This window comes from Gasterosteus aculeatus, chromosome 20 (assembly GCF_964276395.1).
Source record: "Gasterosteus aculeatus chromosome 20, fGasAcu3.hap1.1, whole genome shotgun sequence".
NCBI classification, from domain to species: domain Eukaryota; kingdom Metazoa; phylum Chordata; class Actinopteri; order Perciformes; family Gasterosteidae; genus Gasterosteus; species Gasterosteus aculeatus.
In genome coordinates, this window is record NC_135707.1 from 1,328,407 (window position 1) to 1,345,448 (window position 17,042).

Consider the following 17,042-nt stretch of genomic DNA (forward strand, 5'->3'; position numbering starts at 1 on the left):
CCTCCTCCTCATCCCTCCATCTTATCCTCCACCCTCTGCTCTGTCCTCCTCCTCATCCCTTCATCTTATCCTCCACCCTCTGCTCTGTCCTCCTCCTCATCCCTTCATCTTATCCTCCACCCTCTGCTCTGTCCTCCTCCTCATCCCTCCATCTTATCCTCCACCCTCTGCTCTGTCCTCCTCCTCATCCCTTCATCTTATCCTCCACCCTCTGCTCTGTCCTCCTCCTCATCCCTTCATCTTATCCTCCACCCTCTGCTCTGTCCTCCTCCTCATCCCTCCATCTTATCCTCCACCCTCTGCTCTGTCCTCCTCCTCATCCCTCCATCTTATCCTCCACCCTCTGCTCTGTCCTCCTCACCTTTGTCATCCTCTCCTCCACCTCCAGTGCTTTCTTCTTATTGTCTCCCACGAGTCCTCGTTGACCTTAGGGGAGGCGACGGGAGGTCATGTGACTGTGGTGGAGTTCCTTTATAGCCGAACGTGAAGTTGTGTGTGTGTGTGTGTCTGTGTGTGTGCGGTGAGGTTCCCTCCCTGATGGCCAGCTGTCCCACTTCAAACCTCCAAGAAAGCTGAGATTAAAAATGCCCCAAATCATTATTTGAACACGCCCCCTTTGACGGTGGAGGGTTTTTACAACAAGATGAGGTCATTTCAAACTCTTTCTGCGTCCATCCATCTCCCCTCCCATCGTAACACACACACACACACACAGTGGTTCTACAGGGAGATGAGTGAGGCGCTGATAAGAGGACGCTGGGTGATGTCACCCCGTATGAAACGGGGGTGTCTGAGGTCATCTCCTCGTAATTGTGTCTCACTCGTGCTCCCGACAGCTGCACCAAACCCTCCCCGCCATCCGTCTTATGAGGGACATAAACGAGGCCAGGAGCAGCGGAGAACCATTGCTTTCAGTTTGTACTGGCAGAGGTCAAAGGTCAGGGTCACGTAGAGGGAGATTCTCACCTTTTGGGCTGATTAATGAACCCAGGTCACCTGATTAATAGACGATGTCACCTTTATGCAGCCTGCGCAGCATTGGCCCGTCTCCCAAATATTACAACCATAAGAGATGCTGCTGAGTGACAGAAACAGGCCGCTCCCTCCAGGAGCACCGGCATTAGAGGTTAAAGGTCAGCAGACACTAAAGTCCTGAGACCCCTGGTCACATGTCCAAGGAAGCCCCCTAAAACCACAACCGCATCACAACATCCCGATGCCGCAGTCTGTGACCTGCACACACGTGTAGCATTTGAACACGCTACATTCTAATGATTTAGGGTAACTTCAGGGGAGCGAGTGAAGAGTTGTAAACTCTGCCTGAGTTGTGGAAGAGAACATGAAAAGAAACTGCGCACACACATACAGACACACACACATACAGACACACACACACACAGACACACACACTGTTCCCCTGCTAAGCGCCATCTGAATGCGATGCAGTTTATCTGCTCCTCCCGTCCTACATCCATTAATAATACTGATTATCACAATAGACAAACTTACAAACATTACAATATTAAAAAAAAAATCTTTTTCCATTTAAAAAAAAAATTTGCCGTTTCTATTGAAACTGTCATGTGCATGTATGTGCGTGTGTGTGTACTTTAGATTTATGGCGTGTGGGTTACATAAAGTAAATAAGTGGTATTCTCTCACACACACTGCTGTCTTTGTTCCCATTGTGCCAGAGCAAACACACACACTCACGCTTCACAGGGTGTTCATTCATTCCTTAAATAATTCTCTCTTGAATTGTGATATTTAACCAACACACGAGCACACACACACACACACACACACACACGCACACACACACATACGTAAGGACCAACATCCTCTACACAAGCCCTTAACAAACAATGTTAAACCACCAGCTCATAAATAATCAACTCTGCCAAACCATGCCAGTGTGTGTGTGTGTGTGTGTGTGTGTGTGTGTGTGTGTGTGTGTCCTGGCGGACAGCCAATGGGGTTCGTCCTATCAGGATTAGCCTGGAATGTCCACACTTCCTCCGCGCTCTCTTCCCCGTGGAGTCGGTTTAAGTGGAAGCTTCTCGTTAAATCGCCTTCTTGGATCTCCATGTGAGGGAAGCGGGCTGATGGTGAACTTCATTTGGGGGCGTGGCCTCCTAATTACTTTGGTAATACTGAATCACATCGTGCAGAAAGAAGCTGAAGTCGTCCGTGTGCCGTTTCTTGAACTTGCACTGTTTATGTGTATGCGTATAAGTAACAGAGCCGCAGTGTAAATGAACTGGTATTTGTGGTCACCTGACCACTGTAGATATACATATATAATATTCTGAATACTATTAAACAATGTAAGAAAGGTAGTGGAATAAGAAGTGAAACCTGCTGTGACGGTGGTGGTTTCCTCCTTCACATTGAAGTAGATCATCACAGGCTTTGTTTTGGGATTGAAGCTAATCTACTAAATGCTGCTAACTTTAAAGCAGAGACTCCAGGAAGTAGTCTGCACCGGCCAGCCACAGACCGCTCCTCGCTCACAGCACATGTGAATCTGCTCCACGTCGCCACTATTTGCTTTCAGGGGTTAAACAAACATTATTTTCCCTGAACCTTTTTCCGCGCGGAGGTTTGCTCTCTTCCTGTGACTGTGGAGGGTCATAATGCGTCTGATGACTTCCTGTCCTCTCTCTCCCATGACCACGTCCTCCACCTGGAGACCTCTCCGTCTCCACCCGTCTGCGCTCACTGGACAGTCTGACGCTCCCTCGTCCTCCGACGGCGCGGATGATTTCCAAGAAAAGCAGCTTTTTGTTTTTACGACTGACGTCCGGCGATCGGGTCGATTTCCATCACTGCGTGAATAACGTCTTTTCAAAATAAACTTCCTGCTTCACAGGGAGTTCAGTTAGCTTTGGGCAACGAAAGACCACTCCGCTAGTTTAGAGAAGCCCCCGGGTCCCCGGGGATGGAAGCGGGGTCTGTGTACTTCCTGCTCGCAGGTAGCGTGGCTAGCAAACCAAAACCAGCTTCCTCTCTTCTTTATGCCCGTCATGGGCACTTCCATGGATTCCTTTCCTCCCTCCTCTCCTAGATGGGTCCTTTCCTATTCTCCTTTAGAACAACGGCCCATTGAAGTCAACGCGCCACGCGGCAGCTACACCATCAACACGCCACACGGCAGCTACACCATCAACACGCCACACGGCAGCTACACCATCAATACGTCACACGGCAGCTACACCATCAACACGTCACACGGCAGCTACACCATCAATACGTCACACGGCAGCTACACCATCAACACGTCACACGGCAGCTACACCATCAATACGCCATGAGGGTTTATGCCACACGGCAGCTACACCGTCAACACGTCACACGGCAGCTACACCATCAACACGCCACACGGCAGCTACACCATCAATACGCCACACGGCAGCTACACCATCAATACGTCACACGGCAGCTACACCATCAATACGCCACACGGCAGCTACACCATCAATACGCCACACGGCAGCTACACCATCAATACGCCACACGGCAGCTACACCATCAATACGTCACACGGCAGCTACACCATCAATACGCCACACGGCAGCTACACCATCAATACGCCACACGGCAGCTACACCATCAATACGCCACACGGCAGTTACACCATCAACACGCCACACGGCAGCTATCCCATCAACACGCCATGAGGGTTTATGCCACACGGCAGCTATCCCATCAACACGCCATGAGGGTTTATGCCACACGGCAGCTACACCGTCAACACGCCATGAGGGTTTACGCCACGCGGCAGCTATCCCATCAACACGCCACACGGCATGATTAGGACCAATACACCTACAGCTGATTAAAAGCTGCTCGTGGGTCTTTCTACTAAACACACGTAGCGCTCGTCGCTCTCTCACCACCAGCTCTCAATGCTCCATTCATGGGAGTGATGGATGGCCACCTGTGTGTGTGTGTGTGTGTGTGTGTGTGTGTGTGTGTGTGTGTGTGTGTGTGTGTGTGTGTGTGTGTGTGTGTGTGTGTGTGTGTGTGTGTGTGTGTGTGTGTGTGTGTGTGTGTGTTACATGCAGTGTGTAACACATCAGTCAAAACGTATTGAAACTGGAGCGGTTTTATAAAATGAAATTGTCGTGAATTGATACAATGATTTTAAATGAAGAAGAGAGATGGACTTGGACACAAGATGCTTTTTAACCCTTTTATAAATATCAGTTTTTCTTCTTTAATTTATACATTACCAAAGTCTTTTCTCATTCCTTCACTTCCAGCACCGCCTGTGTAAAACCAGTGGCACGACAATGGAGAGACATAACTATATATATATATATATATATATATATATATATATATATATAGTTATTGTTTGTAGTGACTAATGGGAACTATATTAAGATTTTTATATTCTAAGTTAACTGGTCAATGTTTCAGAAGGTGAATTAAGTATTAAATCAGCACACAAAATGTTGTATTTTATGGCTGTGTTCATATTTCAACACCTCATAAGTATATTTATATCTGATAGTAGGCGTCGTAGAAAGTGTGAGCAAACTGTGTTCTTATTCAACGTAGAAAAGTGAAATTAAATGTTTAATTTAATGACTTAATGAGATGACGGTTCGGCCTCTGTTGAAAGCACAAAAGAATTATTATTCTGTGATCACAAGAACGCAGAAGAAGGAGCACGTAATTACGTAATTACACACACGAGCTCGGCGAGAAAAGCTCTCACCTCGTTAAGGGAACACACACACACACGTGCTGAGGACGGATACAAAGAGAACAAACAGCGCTGTTAGCTGAGGAAAACGTGTCACAACTTTCATTCATCTTCACAGTACACGCACACGCACACACACACACACACACACTCTCTTCATTTGCACCAGTGTTGTTGACACTTGTTACTTGTTCTCTTCACGTTCACCCACAGACAGACACCCTTCCTCTCCTCTTCCTCTCCTGATTCTCCCCCGTTTCTCCCCTCTTCCTCCCCTCCTCTCACACCAGAGAAACGTCCCCGTGGGGATCCCGAGGACCTCTGGGTGAACTCTCTTATTTATGTCTCCACCTTCACAAACACTCGCTTGGTCATCACTCATTTTAATAACAAAACCATGTCGGTTTGGTTCTTCTCCTGATTCGATTAACGAGGTCACATGAATTAGCCAAATTATGAGCTCACGTTGAACGGCCTGTTCACTGTGTCTGTGTGTGTGCGTGTCTGTGTGTGTGCGTGTGCGTGTGTGTGTTATAGGACGCACCACTCTCTGATGATGATGATGATGATGATGATGAGTATTTATCTCCAAAGAGGACATGCTGACACTTGAGTCTATAATTAGAGTCCGCTGACCACAACACACACACACACGCACACACACACACGCACGGATACGTGCCGTAGTCGCTGCAGGCAACACGATGAAGATTGAGTGTGTTTCCTTTTCTGCTGGAATAATCTGAATGTTTGGTGCACTTTTGTTTAGTAAACATTATATACAATGAATCACAAATACTAGAATAACCTCCAGTAATAAAGTAGAGCAGCTTTTGTTTAAATGGGTTCCATGTTCTTTAAATGGATCACAGCTATTTTTAGCTGACTGGTAATAATGTCACTTTCTTTCTGATAATAAAACAATGACCAATAGTCCTGTTTGAAAATGTCTCCTGTGACTTTGCATGAACTTCATTTCATGTGAAATGTGAAATGTCTCTGCAGCCTTTAGTGTGTGTTTGCACCTGGATTCACACACGCATACTTTAGTACTCGTGTGCAGGTGTGTGCATGCGCTGATATGACTGTGTGTACTGTTCCTCCTCCAGGTTGGTCTGTAGAGTTTGTACAGTGTGTGTGTGTGTGTGTGTGTGTGTGTGTGGAATGCAGACTGCCACCAGAGGGTACATTGGCGGAAGCTCACTGCCAAGAGCAGGAGTGGTCAGATTAATCACTTGTCTGTGTGTGTGTGTGTGTGTGTGTGTGTGTGTGTGTGTGTGTGTGTGTGTGTGTGTGTGTGTGTGTGTGTGTGTGTGTGTGTGTGTGTGTGTGTGTGTGTGGTTAAAGCTGCAGTGGAGTTTTTTGTAGTAAATTAGCATCTTATGTTTTCCTAAATAGCCTAAGAAGGCGAAATCGTTGTGCAGGTGAAACGCGACTTTTCGTTAATGCAGCTGGTAAATGTGATTAAATGGAGGATGCAGTGGGTGTGGTGGCTTCATGCGTATGTGAACAAGAGAAAAGGAGTGTGTGTGTGTGTGTGTGTGTCCGTATATTTAGCTGGATCACTTAAACACAAACAAACAACTCTGATTCCACCACACAGTCACACCTGGTAACAGGAAACATGATGGATCTCTGAAGAGGGGGAGATAGCTTTACCTCTCCTCCTCTCCCTCCTCTCCCTCCTCGCTCCCTCTCTCTCTCTGTCTCTCTGCCACCATTAACGCACTACTGAGAGTTAACTAGTGCGGGCGAGTGAGCGATATGACAGAGAGAAAGTGTGATTATACAGCGGAGGGTTTTTACTACTTGTGTGTGTGGTTAAACTAATGATAAATAAATCTGTTAGACGTATCCTTGGCAACCTGAGAAGAGGAAGAGGGAGGAGGAGGAGGAGGAGGATCTCTGGAGAAGGAGGAGGAACGATGGCCACAGGACAGGTGTGTTGAGGAGGAGAGTCGCTTAGAGCGCCACTCTTTGGTGTTACGGCCTAAAAACCGTAGTGTTTCGCTTGCAGGTACTCTGTTGGTGTCGTGTACTGTTGTGTAATGTTTACAGTGTGTAAACATTGTGTTCCTCTCAGCTCCTCAGGGGCCTTGGTTTGGAGGTTGGATAGTGGAGGGGGGGGGGAGACCCCAGCAGGGCGCCCATTCTGTGGCCTGCCTGTTACGCCGCCCCCCCTCCCCGCTTCACCTGAGTAACAAGCAAAAACACCGTCAAATATTGTTGTAATTGGCCTCACGCGCCGCCAAGGTCACGACCCGCTAGTGCTGCTCGCTTCCTTTTACATCTCCCATGATTCACTGGGGCTGAGATCCGACCGAGAGTTACAGCAGGACGAGTTGTAAATTCAACATGAACAAATACGGCCTGAAGTCGGCGGTTTGGACTTTCCACCTAATGGACTCCAGCTGATTTGTTCTGCTCCGATCAACCCGAAGGCTTCTCGTTTCACACGGGATCCTTTGTGTTTGAACCCCAACGTATCGATAAACCGTTTAGCTGCTATTTAACGCCAATGAGCCGATGAACAGGAGGCCGGAATGACCAAAAAAGGATGCAGATCTGTAAAAAGTCAACGTCAACAGAGAGATTGACGTCCCTCTGGTGACGTCTCTCTGTTAACGTCTCGCCATTCACGTCCCTCCATTGACATCTCTCCATTAACGTCTTGCCACTGACGTCTCTCCGTTGTCGTCTCTCCATTAACGTCGCTCAATTGATGTCTCTCAATTAACGTCTCTCCATTGATGTCCCTCTGTTGACATCTCTCCATTGACTTCCCTCCATTGATGTCGCTCCGTTGACGTCTCTCTCAAATAACGTCTCCATATTGACTTCTCTCGATAGACGTCCCTCCGTTGACGTCTCTCAATTAACGTCTCTCCATTGACGTCCCTCCATTGACGTTTCTCTGTTGGCGTCTCTCCATTGACGTCTCTCTGTTGGCGTCTCTCCATTGACGTCGCTTCGTTGACGTCTCTCCATTGACGTCTGTCTGTTGGCGTCTCTCCATTGACGTCTGTCTGTTGGCGTCTCTCCATTGACGTTTCTCTGTTGGCGTCTCTCCATTGACGTCTCTCTGTTGGCGTCTCTCCATTGACGTTTCTCTGTTGGCGTCTCTCCATTGACGTTTCTCTGTTGGCGTCTCTCCATTGACGTTTCTCTGTTGGCGTCTCTCCATTGACGTTTCTCTGTTGGCGTCTCTCCATTGACGTTTCTCTGTTGGCGTCTCTCCAGTGACGTCTCTCTGTTGGCGTCTCTCCATGGACGTCCCTCCATTGATGTCGCTTCGTTGACGTCTCTCAATTAACGTCTCTCTATTGACATCTCTCCATTGACGTCTCTCTGTTGGCGTCTCTCCATTGACGTCTGTCTGTTGGCGTCTCTCCATTGACGTTTCTCCATTGTACTCAATGTCTTAGACGCACGCACAGTAACAACCTTTGGTGTGAGTCATCACGTGCAGATGATCACTCAGACGTATATCAGCAATATTAGATATTAGATTGTTTTTGTAGGATTGTCGCTGTTCCATGAAAGTACTTCTGTATATAAATAAGATAAGAAAAGGACTGACGGACACACACAAAAACACACAAGCGTCAGCTATTGAAAGACTCAAACCTGTGAGCTCCTCCTGAGCAGACTGTTGTTTTTTATGTGTGTGTGTGTGTGTGTGTGTGTGTGTGTGTGTGTGTGTGTGTGTGTGTGTGTGTGTGTGTGTGTGTGTGTGTGTGTGTGTGTGTGTGTGTGTGTGTGTGTGTGTGAGAAAGACCAGCAGACTATTTGTTACCCGACCAGACTGAAAACCGTCCTCACACACAGGTTGTATTTTTAACAAAAGCATACTGGGCATATTTGGAGGGTGTGTGATGCAGAGGGAGTTGTGTGTGTGTGTGTGTGTGTGTGTGTGTGTCTGTGTGTTGTAAATGTCTTCTCTCATGTGGCTGGCTGTTTTTAAGGAGTGCTGAGGAAGCTGACTGAGGCGTGTGTGTGTACGTGTGTGTGTCTGTTTGTGTGATTGAGTGTGTTTTTTTTCCTCATCACCACCAGACCTCGAACGCTTCACGTCCTTTCGTACTCGGCCAAGACGTCGGTTCATCGAACCAGCCACTGTATATTTTTCTGTACATTATGTGTGTGCGTGTGTGTGTGTGTGTGTGTGTGTGTGTGTGTGTGTGCGTGTGTGTGTGCGTGTGTGTGTGTGTGTGTGTGTGTTGCTTAGTAGCAGGGCGTAGCTGAGCAGGGAGAAAATATCTTGGCCAACCGCGGGAATGAACACACCCACTTTACCACAGTCTCTCTCTCTCTCTCTCTCTCTCTCTCTACATTTACATATCTATTTTCTCTCCTTCAAATGTGTCATCATTTTATTCTCATGTACTTCATCGCTCGTCCTCCTCGCAGAGCACAGTTGTTTTTTTAACTAAACACCTGAATTGGCAGATTTTACAAAGCTGATCTCCGGGTAGATTCCAGACCGACCTCACGGCGCGGGACGCCCGCTGTGATTGGCTGTGATGTGGGAGAGAGACGCAGTGAGTGCAGGTGTAGTTCGAGCGGAGAAGCTCGGTGACTCAGTGGCGGGTCGGCCTGGTCCAACGCAGGCGCTCGCTCACAGAGTGCGAACCCCAGTGGACTTTATAGGAAAAGCAGCTACTTTTATAGAAATGCAATTAATATCTTTCTGTAATTCTCACAATAACAAAGTCATCCGGCGGGCCGCACTGGACCCCCCCCAACCCCCAGCGGGCCGGATTCGGCCCACGGGCCTCGGGTTTGACACCTGTGCTCAACAGCGTGAAGCTCAGCGGTCTGCAGGGACACCGCTGACGTCCTGAATGTCCCAAAACAAGAAGACTAGACGTGGCGGCCATCGGAGGACACTTTAGGAAGGGAGAGTGTCCTCCAGCCCTCCACACGCCTGCTGCAGCTCTGAGAGAGATCCTCTCGCTGTGTGAGGAACGCTCCACGGTCAGCGAGGACGTTCCCCATCGTCAGTAATAACCAGTGTGTGTGTGTGTGTGTGTGTGTGCGGGAGAAACAAAGTGACCGTTTTCACATAAATATCTGTTTTCCCGGAAAAGACCTTTTTTGTGCGTGCGTGTGGTGCTCCATGGGTGGTGTACAAGGCTCAATCTTAGCTGAGCTTTCAGTGGTCTGCACACACACACACACACACACACACACACACACACATGCTTTAGCAGCACATTCCACCCCAGGAATAGTATTAAGTACTGCCTGTCCAGCCGCCGTCGATCTCCCCCACGCACACTGACCAAGTACACACACACACACACACACGCACACGCAGCTCGTGCACAGCAGACACGATTCATTGGTTTCTCTTTAGATGGTGGCTGTTGGTGAAACTGGAGGATAGTTGCATCTAGAGGCCCGGCGACGTCCTGACAATGCTAACGTGGCTGGACGGAGAGGACGCGACCGCTTAATTGATCAACAGCATTTCCTGTGTGTGTGTGTGTGTGTGTGTGTGTGTGTGTGTGTGTGTTCCTCTCTCCGTCACACACACTGTCATTTCCCACGCTGTCGACCACACAGCTTTGTTTTTAGACTTCACATAATACTGTTGTGTCCCGTACGACCGCCTCGTCTGGGCCGCACACACACACACACACACACACACACACACACACACACAGAAACATACGATCTCAGTGAGCAGACACACTCGTGTACACAGTACAGCTACACCACAGATTTAATCACTCAGGCAGATTCTCTTTCTCTCTCACACACACACACACACACACACACACACACACACACACACTCTCTCTCTCTTGATGCTGATTGGTCGGGATGCGGGCGCTCTGTGCTGCCGCCTCTATTTTGACTACGGCTGCCTGCAGATGAATGCAGCGCCGCTAACGTGCTAACCCGGGCGCAGCGCGCGGGCTTTGAAGGCGGCGCCGATAGCGCCGGTCTCCATAACGAACCCACACGCCGCCTTTTGTTGCTGTGGTTTTCGCTTTTGACCCGTGAGGAACAAACAAGTGTCGCCCTCTAAACTCCGGGGCAAAGATGGAGAGCTGCGATGCGTTGCAGAGCTGATGGATTTAGAAAACAAGAGCAACCTTCAACGTAACGGATGCAACCAGACTGGTTCAATGAGACTCTGTGCTGCTCCCTTTGTGTGAGAAGCTTTCAGGCTCTTCTCTTTTCCCTACTGGGAGCTGCCCAGTACAACCACAGCCCTCTGCAGGAGGAGCTCCACCCAGCGGGACCCCCTCACTTCCCCCGTCCGCCGCTCACCGGGGGGGGGAGGGTCCGAACCGGCCACCGCGAGCCGGAGTCGTTTATGAGCAGAACAAACAGTCCCGGCGCTGAGAGTCCACAATAGACTCATAAACCGTCTCAAACTGAAAGGTCCCCGGTGTGCAAAGACAAACTCGGGCAACAGAGTAGCTCAGTTCCACAGAACAAACCACACAAGGGCGGTCATGTCATTAGGCTGGGGGGGGGGGGGGCATGTTCCTGAAAATGAAACACCTCCTCAGTAATTCGGGGGGGGGGGGGGGTATTCTAATAGACTTTCTCCCGAGAGGATCGTTAAGCGCAGTCAACGATGTGCAGCGGCAGGAACTCCATTACCCGTGTTATGGTGGGGAAAGTGATCCCATCCAGGCGGAAGAGAACCAACAACCTCCAGAGGGTTCCAGGTAGCTCCGGTCCCACGTGAGGGGGGGGGGGCTTAGCGTCGCTCTGTTTAGTCTACAGACCTCCACTCTGTTAGTTTGTTGAAGTAGCAGACTGACAAGATGTGACCTGCCCCCCACGCAGGACGGAAGCCGCCATCTTGTCTTACAACGTCAATGTTTATCGACCCCTTCTGCTCCCGCTCCCCCGGGGGCCCGGCGCTCGCACGCTCCTTTTATTTAAGAGAATCCACATGGAGGGGCAGCATCCTGCCTTGTATGACTGATGGAATGTATGACTGATGGAACCAAGCACATCTCACGTATGATCTGATGGAACCAACCAGATCTCACGTGGGATCTGAGATGTAGTTGGTTCCATCAGATCATACGTGAGATGTGGTTGGTTCTATCAGATCATACGTGAGATGTAGTTGGTTCCATTAGATCCCACGTGAGATGTGGTTGGTTCCATCAGATCATACGTGAGATGTGGTTGGTTCCATCAGATCCCATGTGAGATCTGTTTGGTTCCATCAGATCCCACGTGAGATGTGGTTGGTTCCATCAGATCCCACGTGAGATGTGGTTGGTTCCATCAGATCCCACGTAAGATGTGGTTGGTTCCATCAGATCCCACGTGAGATGTGGTTGGTTCCATCAGATCCCACGTGAGATGTGGTTGGTTCCATCAGATCCCACGTGAGATGTGGTTGGTTCCATCAGATCCCACATGGGATCTGGCTCGTTCCATCAGATCCCACGTGGGATCTGGCTCGTTCCATCAGATCCCACGTGGGATGTGGTTGGTTCCATCAGATCCCACGTCCACAGGAACTTCCTCTTCATCCACATCCCAGCAAGGACTACCACACTAGAAGCACTAGGCAAAGGCAAATCCCCATCTTTAGCCTTTCACAATAAAAGACTGTCCACCAAAAGAAATTCAAATGCAATCAGAGCGTTTTGCAAAAAGGAAACTTAATAAAATGTCTTGACCTGGTTGCAAAACTCTATTCGAACCTTTTATGGGAACAGTGCTGCGACTGTCACAGCTGTGCATCGCGTATTTCACTATTTTCTAGTTTTCTTTGTCTTGCCTTCAGTGGGTAAAATCCTATATAGTGTATTCCAAATCATCAAATAAAACCAATCCCTTAAGCACACACAAGTACACACACAGTCTACTGCTGTTGGCTCAGCTGTGAGGCCTTGAGGGGGGTGTGTCTCTACAGCGAGGCCACGCCCCCAGACAGCGTTTCTTTCATGTCTGACTGCAGAAGTCATTGAGGGACGTTTGCATGTTAATGCTGTGATCTCACTGGTTACGTTAGAGGCTGTCACGTTGAGTTTAGTCGCCCCGAGGGGGGCGGACGAGCCCGATTCATTTAATGAGCCCCCACCCCCCCCCCCCCCTTCAGCAAATCTGTGTACACAAGCTGATGTGTGATCATCCTGTTGGTTTGTCCCACAAGACGAAGCAAAGTTACACTTAATCACCAGATTCACAGTATTTCACCAACTCGAGTCAATTACTCAAAAAAAGACGCACAATGCTGAATTTGTCTCATTGATCAGTTGGGACCAACTTAACTTATGAATGAAGTCCTCCCATTTTAGTGAGACGCATACACACACACACACACACACACACACACACACACACACACACACACACACAGACACACTCTCTCTCTTAAAGCCCCAGACGATGAGCCGTCTGATTAGAGCTCCTCTCTGGAGTCTGTGATCACACACACGTAAACACATGCAGACACTTTTAGAGGTTGCTGTGGAACTACAGTCTGCACACGCACACGCACACGCACACACGCACACGCACACAGGGGGAGACCAGCCTGTAGTCTCCAGACTCTCGAGCCTCTCCGTTCTCATGGAGATAAGAAGTGTGTCTCATTGTCGGCAGACAACGGTCTCGTTATCTTCTTATCAGAGAGCCAGTCCAATCTGGGGGGGGGGGGGGGGGGGGAGTGGGTGTTTGACGGGGTGAAGGGGGGGGGGGGGGGGGGGTGTTTGACGGGGTGAAGGGGGGGGGGGGGGGGCGGCTTCGGTTAAGTGGGGGCTCTTTGTCATGCAACAGGTGCTGTTGTCGCCCAATTTGTCTCCATACTCCAGACTTCTGAAGGGTGGAGAACAAAACCCAGTTGAGCTGGGTTGAGCAGTTGTCGGCAGTCCCCCCCCCCCCCGACCATGTGACGAGCCGTCTGGGGGCGGGGCTTTGATCACGGCCCCCTGCCCCCCCTGCAGAGATCACTGCCTTATCAAACTGTCTTTTGCCTTAACGTTGACGGTTGGACAGCATTCGGTGCATAATGTATTAATGATGACTTGTCCCGTTCAGATAAGGAGAAGGAGGAGGTGTCCCGGGCGACGTCGGAGGCCAGTGTGAAAGAGGAAGTGGGCGGCGCCGAGGAGCCCGTCAAGGAGGCCAGAAGGGAGAAGAAGGAGCCATCCAAGGAGAAGAAGGAGTCGAAGAAGGATTCGAGCAAAGAACCCAAGGAGGAGGCCAAGAAGGAGTCGTCCTCCTCCTCTAAGGAGAAGAAGGAGTCCTCCAAGGAGAAGAGGGACAAAGACAAGGAAGGGAAAGTGTCCAGGAAGCCGTCCGTGAAAGTGAAGGAGAAGAAGAGGGAGCCGGAGGCCGCAGACGGCTGACGAGCAGCAGATCACACGACACAAACACGACATGGTACACATAGAAACAAACACACGCGTGTGTATGCACACTCACACATGCAGAACCGATCCATACGCACACGCAAGCACACTCCAGGTCTCACATGTCACGAGCCAAAAGCAATTTCCTCTCTGGTGCATATTTACATTGTCTAGTAATCCACACACACACACACACACTCTCTGTGTCTCTGGTCTGCTGCCACTTGTTACAGTGTGTGTGTGCGTGTGTGTGTGTCCGTGTGCGTGTGCGGCTGTGGTGAGTTCTGATCTGCAGGCGAGGGAGGATGAAGGGCGAGCTCCTCCTCTTTGTCCTCTTCCGCTAGCGGCCCTCGTGCCGCCGCTAGGAATAGACAGCGTGCAGCCGCCGGGCTGCTTCCGGGTGAATCAGGGCCGCTTCCTACAGCCGCCAGCACCACCACCTCCACCCCCACACCCCCATCTTCTCCAACGCCACAGAGGTGTGTGTGGGGGGGTAAATACTGTGACACCAGCTGAGGAGGTTCAGAACAATCTCCTGTTTCTGCGTGCTTTTGGTGGACAGAGACACTGAGCAGCGATTGGATGGAGGATTTCTCACGTTCTCAGATGTTCTAATCCGATAAGAGAAGTTGTAGAAATTATCTCATTCAACGGAGTTTAAATGTATTTAGTTAAACACTCGGAGGTGCAGGCAGAAGCCTGAACTCCCCCGCTGTGAGAGCAATAATTGCAATAAATGCTTTAAAGATTACCGATAACGACGAGATAAAGACGTGTTTGTTTGAGTGTCTTCGTAGAGATTTGACTTGTTGACGGTGAGAAGAAGACGCCTTGTCCTTCGTAGATCTGCAGTTTAAAAAGTCACATGACAGAGAAAGCATGAAGACGAGAACGATGTCACGTATTTTATGTCCATGTGTCCTCCTCTCCTCCACATTCCATGTCCATGTGTCCTCCTCTCCTCCACATTTCATGTCCATGTCTCCTCCACATTTCATGTCCATGTGTCCCCCTCGCCTCCACATGTCCATGTGTCCCCCTCTCCTCCATATTTAATGTCCATGTGTCCCCCTCGCCTCCACGTGTCCATGTGTCCCCCTCTCCTCCACATGTCCATGTGTCCCCCTCTCCTCCACATGTCCATGTATCCTCCTCTCCTCCACATTTCATGTCCATGTGTCCCCCTCGCCTCCACATTCCATGTCCATGTGTCCCCCTCGCCTCCACATGTCCATGTGTCCCCCTCTCCTCCATATTTAATGTCCATGTGTCCTCCTCTCCTCCACGTGTCCATGTGTCCCCCTCTCCTCCACATGTCCATGTGTCCCCCTCTCCTCCACATTTCATGTCCATGTGTCCTCCTCTCCTCCACATGTCCATGTCCCCCCTCTCATGTCCATGCGTCCACTTCTTTTCCATCTTTTCCAACTCTTTCTTGAGTCTTTTTTTTCGGTCCCTCCTTAATGTCTTCCATCTGATCTCTTCGTCCCTCCTATCAACACTCACTAAATTATCCGCCTCTCTTTGTTGTTTTCTGTCATATTTCATACTCCACCCTTCTCCGCCCTCCAGACCGTTTCCTTCATGGAGCTGTGGACCTTCTTTACCCCCTTTGTCCTCCAGAGCAACATGTTGGTTCTTTCAGTCCGAGCCGTAGCCATGGAGGAATATTTGTTATGAAATATTTATTTAGAATAATAAACATCTCTGATTGGTCAAACCCGACTTGGCGTGTTACACAACCCGTGTTTTGGGACGCTGTGGTTGGGTTCCATTCTGCAGGAATGAACCCTAAAACCAGGACTCCCGTCCCATCAGCTCCAGGTTTATGCGTCTTTCTCCTACGACATGAAGTCTGGTGGTTTGATCCCAGGGGGAAGTTTCCAGGAAGGACGTGTTGTTTCCATGGTAACCATCTCGCTCTTCTCTGGTCTTGATGAAGATGACGGTCTTGGTTATTGGGGGCATTTTACCACATCAGTTGATTTATTGGAACTTTTTTGCAAACAGGGCATATATTTCATGAACTTTACATCAAAATAAGTAAAATGACGTGTAATTTCTTTTGTACTTGAATAAACTTTGGTTGTTAGAGATTTCGTCATTTAGCATTTTTAACATTTTGCCCCGGGAGCAGTTGGGGGACACGAAGCAGCCGGGGTTCAAACCTCTCGACACCGGGTGTTAGGGCCAAAGACAAGCAGGTGGAGACCCTCTCTGACCTTTGACCTTTGGGGAGGAGGCCGGTTTTGACGCAGAGCAGCAGGTAAAAATGTGATGTGCACAAAATAAGCATTTGTTAAAGTCCGTCTCCCGGCGATTAGAGTGACAATGAGAACGCATGTAAAACCGGGGGGGGTCCTCCCACTCGCTCTCTGAGACGCGTGAATCCGCTTTGCTTCACCACATCCTGCCACACACGCCGCCGCGTTGGGTTTGCAGAGCCTTCATTCGCTCGTGAAAAAGGACGTAAATCGTTCATAAAAACTGTAAAAAACAGTAATGAAAATATCTGCAGTTTACGTTTCTTCCGGGACGTGAAGCACGTTAATGCAGCCAGACGCGCCTCAATTAGGGTGTTTGTCATCGAGCAAAATGAACCAATTGTATTGTCATGGTGTTTATTGTTGGAGACGTGTAATGTTTCACCGCCATGTTCATTTCGTTCTTATTCCGCTTCGTGTCGATGACGGAAGAAGAAGTGAAACATCCGATGATTCCTCACGACTCACTCAGCGTTTGTGTTCATTAAACCACGAGGACGGTGTCGGTGTGTCCTCACTCAGACAGCTGGGTCCAACCCCCCCCCACAGCCTCCCAGAGCCAGACCCGCCGGCTACAGGGGGCTTTAACCTCCGGGTCCCTCCCCCCGTCTGCAGCCGGTCTGATGGAGGACACAGACAAACATCTCGTCTCCTGGGCCGCGTCTCACCTCTCTCGCTTCTTTCTTCATATCCAGTTCCTCTAAGACTCGCTCGCCTTCCAAA

At 49.5% G+C, this 17,042-nt stretch overlaps 1 protein-coding gene and 1 long non-coding RNA gene across 9 annotated transcripts in view; one reads left to right on the forward strand and one right to left on the reverse strand.

Annotated features, from left to right (window-relative positions):
* Positions 1-14,825, forward strand: part of bbs9 (Bardet-Biedl syndrome 9) — a 78,317-nt gene extending 63,492 nt beyond the window's left edge. For all 8 annotated transcript variants that reach the window (XM_078094352.1, XM_078094357.1, XM_078094353.1 and 5 more), the window contains one exon: positions 13,742-14,825. In XM_078094352.1, the coding sequence (XP_077950478.1) occupies positions 13,742-14,052 (311 nt within the window). In that variant the 3' untranslated portion in view covers positions 14,053-14,825. The remainder of the gene's footprint in view (positions 1-13,741) is intronic.
* Positions 14,826-14,958: 133 nt separating this feature from the next.
* On the reverse strand, positions 14,959-16,147 carry LOC144389490 (uncharacterized). The gene is made up of 2 exons (XR_013453593.1): positions 15,464-16,147; positions 14,959-15,416 (listed from the first exon to the last, which is right to left on the reverse strand). It is a non-coding gene; the product is annotated as an uncharacterized LOC144389490 (long non-coding RNA).
* Positions 16,148-17,042: the final 895 nt, after the last annotated feature.